This window comes from Tachysurus vachellii, chromosome 18 (assembly GCF_030014155.1).
Source record: "Tachysurus vachellii isolate PV-2020 chromosome 18, HZAU_Pvac_v1, whole genome shotgun sequence".
Classification (NCBI taxonomy): Eukaryota; Metazoa; Chordata; class Actinopteri; order Siluriformes; family Bagridae; genus Tachysurus; species Tachysurus vachellii.
Window position 1 is genome coordinate 1,504,088 of NC_083477.1, and position 7,500 is coordinate 1,511,587.

The window sequence follows — 7,500 nt, forward strand, 5'->3', positions numbered from 1 at the left end:
TTCCCATATGATTCATTTTTCATGTTTGATTCTTTTTGCTTTTCTCATGATTTATTCTTCTTAAATTGTGCACATGCTTTTATTCTTTTTCGTGACTCACTTGTTTTCATGTTGTTTTCACATGATTCATTTTTTACAATGAATTTTTTTTTCATGATTAATTTTTTATATCCAATTAATTCATTGAATTTGATTCACGTGCCATTTTTCCACACGATTCGTATTTTCACATGCATTTTGCTCCAGTTACTTTGGGCAGTTTTACGTTTCGTAGCCGTATTGGTGTGTTCAGTCTGCAGTTTGTTGATGTTCCTTTTCTACTCTTCACCCCTCTTCAGTTCACTGAACATGTTTATTAGTGGATGTTGCTGGACCACAGATGGTCAGATGCTATATAACGGTTGCGTCCGGCTCATCAATAAGGCCATAAAGATATTCAAATTCTTGAGTCAGGGGGCACGGTGGCTTAGTGGTTAGCACGTTGGCCTCACACCTCCAGGGTTGGGGGTTTGATTCCCACCTCCTCCTTGTGTGTGTGGAGTTTGCATGTTCTCCCCGTGCCTCGGGGGTTTCCTCCGGGTACTCCGGTTTCCTCCCCCGGTCCAAAGACATGCATGGTAGGTTGATTGGCATCTCTGGAAAATTGTCCGTAGTGTGTGATTGCGTGAGTGAATGAGAGTGTGTGTGTGTGCCCTGTGATGGGTTGGCACTCCGTCCAGGGTGTATCCTGCCTTGATGCCCGATGACGCCTGAGATAGGCACAGGCTCCCCGTGACCCGAGGTAGTTCGGATAAGTGGTAGGAAATGAGTGAGTGAGTGAGAGTGAGAAATCCTTGAGTCTTGAATCTCTCTGTATTGCATTAATGCTCTCATTCTAATACTTTATCATGTCTGTGAGATGCTTGTAGAAGGAGCCTTCAGCGCCAGATTAGGTCTGGGACTTGGATTTCAGGTTAAAACAGATGGAAGTATTGTGATATAGCGGCTTTTTAAATAGATATTTTATTATTTTATTTTTTAGCTGTTTCATAGTTAGATCAGACAAAATACGGAAGCTATTGTTTTTTGTTCCCTTTTTATTATTTACTATCTTAATTCATATTCATTAACTTTATTTATCTACTCTGAGAAGAGACTGAAAAGCTTGAACCGTGAAAACGTAAAAAAAAATAGAAGAGAATAAAGAGATGTGTGGCTTTAGACACTTTAGTAAATTTTTATTGTCAGCAGTTATAGAAAAGCACATTTAGACGATTTCTGTGTTTTAACTGCTTTTAGAACAAGAGAATGATGTGTGTATCGCCGGATTAGAGGAACGTTCTCCACTTTACTGCGCGTCAGAGTCCCGCTGATGTCGGACCACGTTTATTGATCGAACCTCTTCACACGCTGTGCTTTAAAACACATCAAATCTGTTTACAGTGAAACGTGATGTGTTCAGCGATTGTGGTGCTAATTCGCTGGCTAGTGTTGAGTTTCTGTTATTCCTGCGTGAAGTCAGTGCTTGCTCTGATGTACAGTAGCAGCTGTTAGGATGAACGGTAATGAAGTGAGAGAGACTGGACAGACTGAAGGACTAAAGCGCCGCTGCATCATGCTCTTTAGCATGTGAAAGAAAGGAGCAGGATGTACAGTAACTTGTCTTTAAACATCAGATGATTAGATTGTTAGAAAAAAGTATGATGTTATGTACAATTTGATCAGACTGAATTTCAGGTTGTATGGTTTAGGGAATTTACTCCACAAGCTACGATTCGACTTAGCAAAACAAGCTAGCAGTGTGTAACTGTGCAGGAACATGATGGCGGTTGTAGATTTTATACACGTTCTACTTCATCCTCAGATTTCTAAGATGTCAGGAGCTATGGTGGTGATGTTACTTCATTCATTCATTCATTCGTTCATTTTCTACCGCTTATCCGAACTACCTCGGGTCACGGGGAGCCTGTGCCTATCTCAGACGCCATCGGGCATCAAGGCAGGATACACCCTGGACGGAGTGCCAACCCATCACAGGGCACACACACACACTCTCATTCACTCACACACTCACACACTACGGACAATTTTCCAGAGATGCCAATCAACCTACCATGCATGTCTTTGGACCGGGGGAGGAAACCGGAGTACCCGGAGGAAACCCCTGAGGCACGGGGAGAACATGCAAACTCCACACACACAAGGTGGAGGCGGGAATCGAACCCCCAACCCTGGAGGTGTGAGGCAAACGTGCTAACCACTAAGCCACCGTGCCCCCCTGTGACGTTACTTCTACAGCAAATATAAAAAGTCTACACACCTCTGTTGATGTTGTATTTTTTAAGGAATAAAATGTATAACTCAAGAAAACACTTACATTAAAGTGCTTGTATAAGTGAACACACCCTTTTATAACAGGTCATGTGACTCTGCTCTAACAGACCAATCAGGTCCAAATGTAACGCTCGCCCTCCTGGCTGCTGTGAAGGGATTCTGATGAACCCCAAAAAAAAGCCACGGTGCTCGAAGTGCTCACAAAGCATGTAGATGTTCTCATTATCGAAGCGTCTCGATTGGTGGAGAGGTATTAAAGACTTTCCCAAGCTTTAGATGAACAGTACCATGGAGCACGTTGAAGGCCATGGTTAACAAGTGGAGCACCAGCGTGACATCACCAAGAACAGGTTGTTCATCCAAAAAGTACCAAAGGACAAGACAAAAACTTAGCAAGGAGGCTTCTGTGAGACCTACAGCAACATTAAAGGACCTGAACGAGCACCTGACTGATGAGAACTGGTTACTTACTGCATGGGAAAACAGTCTCCTGTATTCTTCATAATTACGGACTGAAGATAAAACATACAAACAATCATCTCAACTCTTATGAGGAAAAGGAGTAGAAAGTCCCCAGTGTGAAGCATGGTGTTGGCAGCACTGAGCTGTTTCTGGAGCTCTAGTCACACTAGAGGGAATAGTAGATGTCTCCGAAAACCTGTGGCTCCAGAAGCTGAAGATGAAGAAACACGTCAGATTCCAACACTAATCCAGGTCAACAAAGCAACGGCTTGAGAAGAAGATGATGATCAGCTTTTAAGGATCCAAACCATGTTCACCAGGAAGAGTGAGAATAAAACCACCGAGTATTATGATCAAACAGGTGCTAGATAAAGGGGTGTGTTTACTTTTCCACCACAAAGTCAGTTTCTATCTGATTAGACAACAGAAAAAATCTGTCCTGATTTATCTGACTTCCTTTATCAGGTGTGTGGACCATTTAGCTCCACCGTATCTAATAGTGTTGTGAGATGCCACACTTCCTCGACTGTGATTGGCTAACTGAGACCACGCCTCTTTCTTTATGACTAGCTATTGTTTTTGTTCATTTTCTAATCAGCTCTCTTTCTTCTCTTCTCTCCACAGCTCTCTTGTAGCTGATCATCCCTAGAGGGTTTGACAGCCCCGGTTTATGCCCCGCTCTCCTCTCCTGCCCCCGTCCCACTACCCAGTTGTCCTCCTTGATTTTCCTACTGGTTTCTCCGGAACACGGCCACTTTCTCCACCCTGAACTTCACCCTAACCCAGGAGTTCTGGACGAGGAGCGATTAAACAGAAGAGACAACGTTTGTTTTTGTTTTTTTTTTAAAAATGGATGATTTGAAGCAAACGATGGGACGCCAGCTACTCGTGAGCGTCCTTATTTAGAGTAGAAGGAAAACGTTGTGGACAGAAGAAGGACATTTTGTTTGGGGGAAAAGGATCACAGAAGGGTGGACGTTTGTTGATGAAAAGTTACTTCCTGTTTATATAAAATATCATCTTTTAAAGAGTACACAGCTCTACGCTCACGGGAGGCTGTAAGGGTTTTAAACACACACACACACACACACACACACACACACACACACACACACAAGTCACGTGACCCACTCTCACACTTCGCAGCCTCAGGATGATGTGCGAGGTGATGCCCACTATATCGGAGGACGGTCGTGGTGGAGGCGGAGGACCGTCCTCGCCTGCCGGGGGCGGGAGTGGCATGGGAGGGGGCATCGGGGGCATCGGGGGCAGTTACGAGGGTGGCAGCACGGGCAACCTGGAGTCTCTGATGGTGAACATGCTGACAGAGAGGGAGCGGCTGCTGGAAAGTCTGAGGGAGACGCAGGAGAGTCTGGGGACTGCACAGCTCCGCCTCCGAGAACTGGGACACGAGAAGGACTCGCTCCAGAGACAGCTGTCCATCGCTCTGCCTCAGGTACGTCAGCGCGCGCACGTGTGTGTGTGTGTGTGTGTGTGTGTGTGTGTTTGTAAAGTTGTGTAATATATTAGCAAACATCCATCAGGTTTCTTCCATAATTCCATAACCCTGAGATCTACATGAAGATCTCCTTTTGTGATCTGTTTGTTTTTTATGGCTTGTTTGGTCTGAAGATGTTCAGGGCAGTAGAAAAGCTCTGTGGACCAAAGGTATGTGCACCCCTGACCTTCAAAACCATGTGGTTCTCCTCTGAACGTCTCTGTGTGCTGCAGCATTAGATTTTCCCTTCACTAGAACTAAAACGCTGCTTCAGCAACAATGTCCCTGTGCACAAAGCCTCTGAGCTTCATGAAGATGGAGGTGAAGGTTGGAGTGAAGAAGTCGAGTGTCCTGCACTGAGCTCTGACTCTGACTCAACACCACTGAACACCTTTGGGATGAACTGGAACTGGAGTCTCCTCAACATCCTGAACATCAGAGTCTGATCTCACTGATGCTCTTGTGGTGTGTTGAGGGGAGTAAAGGTCAGTCAAGTGGGATTAGATTGTAAAAGCTGAAGAATGTGATGTAGAAGAGAGGCTGAGCAATGACTAAACATCTTCTCAGTAGAGAGAGAGAGAGAGAGAGAGAGAGAGAGAGAGAGGATGCTGACCTGCTTTTGCTCACCAGGACCTGTTCTTCTCTGACTCACACTCATCTGCTGTGCTACGTTATTGTTCTGTCTGAACTGAGCAGCGATGTTTTTTTTCTCTCTGACTAGTGTTAATTTCGTCACCTATTTTTAATTTAGTCTTAGTCTTAGTCTTAGTCTTAGTCTTGTGCCAAATGTCCTTGTTAGTTTTAGTCATATTTAGTCTTTCACATATCTTTTTTTGTTAGTCTTAGTTTTAGTCGACTAAAAGTCTCGTCATTTTAGTCTAGTTTTAGTCAAAAGAAAACTCAAGGTATCTTAGTCAAGTTTTAGTCGACTAAAAGTCTTTTAACTTTAGTCTAGTTTTAGTCAAAAAATTTTAGTCTTTTTTTAAAATGACACATTATTACTGAGATTATTACTGATAAACATTTCAGTAAAAAAAGTGTTTCATATGTTTCACTCGAACTTGACCGCACATCACATTTTTTACTTTATTGATGCTGCTTTTAATCGTAATGTAAAGACCGGTCATCGGGACATAAGCTGTCATGTACAATAAAAGAGGCTGCGCAGTGACAGGAAATATAATTTAACACAAAAAGCCTAGACCAGGGGTGGACTTGCGCTCAGGAGCGGCGTGTGGACGAATTGTTCCTACACACACTAAACGGCGCGAAGCCGCGAACTCGTTGTGAATATTTTAAAGGCGTAACAGCTGATGACAAAGCAGAGACAATTGTAGACGAAAATGAAGAGAGATTTTATCTTAGTTAAGATTTTATCTTAAAACATTTTCATCTCGTCTTTTTTCGTCAACAATAATGCATGTTAATTTAGTCTTAGTCAGCGTTTTTGGACAGTGGTGCAGTCTTGACGGTGGTGCAGTCTCGTCATCGTCTCATCTTAGTCATAAAAAAAAAGGTTGTTGACGAACATATTTCGTCTCGTCTCGTCTGACGAAATTAACACTATCTCGGACCGATCAGTATTTATTTCACACACATCTCTCCTCTTCTCTCTCCTCATCTCCTCTCCTCTTTTCCTCCTCTTCTCTTCTCTTCTCTTCACTTCTCTTCTCTTTTCTCCTCTCCTCTCCTCTTCTTTTCTCTCCTCTTCTCTTCTCTTCTCTTCTCTTCTCTTCTCTTCTCTTCTCTTCTCCTCTTCTCATCTCTCCTCCTCTCCTCCTCTCTCCTCCTCTCTTCTCTTCTCTTCTCTTCTCTTCTCTTCTCTTCTCTCCTCCTCTCTTCTCTTCTCTTCTCTTCTCTCCTCTCCTCTCCTCTCCTCTCCTCCTCTCCTCCTTCTCTTCTCTTCTCTTCTCTTCTCTTCTCTTCTCTTCTCTTCTCTCCGCTCCTCCTCTCCTCTCTTCTCCTCTTCTCTCCTCCTCTCCTCTCCTCTCCCCTCTTCTCTTCTCATTTCCTTCTTTTCTCTCCTCTCCTCTTCTCTCCTCTTCTCTCCTCCTCTCCTCTCCTCTCCTCTCCTCTCCTCTTCTCTCCTCCTCTCCTCTCCTCTCCTCTCCTCTCCTCTCCCCTCTTCTCTCCTTTACAGCTCGTCCCAGATCCCAGGTTTTTTCTGGTCTCAGCGAGAAAAGAAAAATGGGACAGAAAATATTTAGAGATAGAGATGTCTTTAGAAGCTGAGGGAACAGCAGAGCACATGATTATTACAAATAAGAAACAGCTCTGGGATAAAACACACACACACACACACACACACACACACACACACACACCATGACTCGTTGTTTCATTTTGACTTTAACTTAGTAGAAAAAAAAATGAAAAAAAAAGAAAGAAAAAAAGGATATATAGAAAGAATTATACTCTCGTTAAGATATTATGGAAATAAATAAAGAATGAAAGAATAAATGATTGAATGAATTGATAGGATTAATATGTTTCAGAAAGAATGAAACAAAGAAATATAGAAAGAACTGAATTACTGTTAATATGTTAAAGAAAGAAAGAATTACTAAATTAGTAATAAGTGAATTAAGTGAAGAAAAAGTATTAGTAGTGTTTGAGATAGAAAGAAAGAAAGAAAGAAAGAAAGAATGAATGAATGAATGAATGAGCGTATGAATGAATCTTGGTGTTAAGATGTTACAGGAAGAACAAAAAAAATGAAAGAAAGAAACAATCAAATATAGAAATGATTAAAATGAGATCTTCTAGAAGGAAAGAATGGATAGAAAGAAAGAGTTGATGCAGTGAGCGCGTCTCTCTTTCTCTTCCTGGTTCTTCTGCTCACGAGCTGTTTGATCGGTGTCGAGAGTGTCGTAGCTTTAAGGAATAAAACCCTCTGTTCTGTGCTGTTACGTGAAAATAATAAACAATAGGATGGAGTGATGAAGTGTTTCATTTCTTTTTTACTACGTCCATGTGTCACTGATTAGATTTGATATCATTTATTAAAGTTCATCAGCTCGTAGTTTTTATCTGTTTAGAGTTACATTTAGTGCTTCGTCACATCCATAAAACAGTTTTGCAGAATTTCACAAAATATAAATCTGCTCACGAATGTTCACACTCTGGGGATCAGAGAGAGGAAATATTTCTTGTTATTAAATAAATGTAAATAGATTATAAATAGGAAAGAGACCGTTTCCTGCACTGAAAAAACAGCTGAGCAATGA

The 7,500-nt window shown here is 42.2% G+C and overlaps 1 protein-coding gene across 1 annotated transcript in view; it reads left to right on the forward strand.

Moving 5' to 3' along the window:
* Positions 1-7,500, forward strand: part of ppfia3 (PTPRF interacting protein alpha 3) — a 46,198-nt gene that overhangs the window by 2,452 nt on the left and 36,246 nt on the right. Inside the window, exon 2 of the mRNA XM_060891859.1 lies at positions 3,400-4,231. Within this exon, the coding sequence (XP_060747842.1) occupies positions 3,929-4,231 (303 nt within the window). The 5' untranslated portion in view covers positions 3,400-3,928. The remainder of the gene's footprint in view (positions 1-3,399; positions 4,232-7,500) is intronic.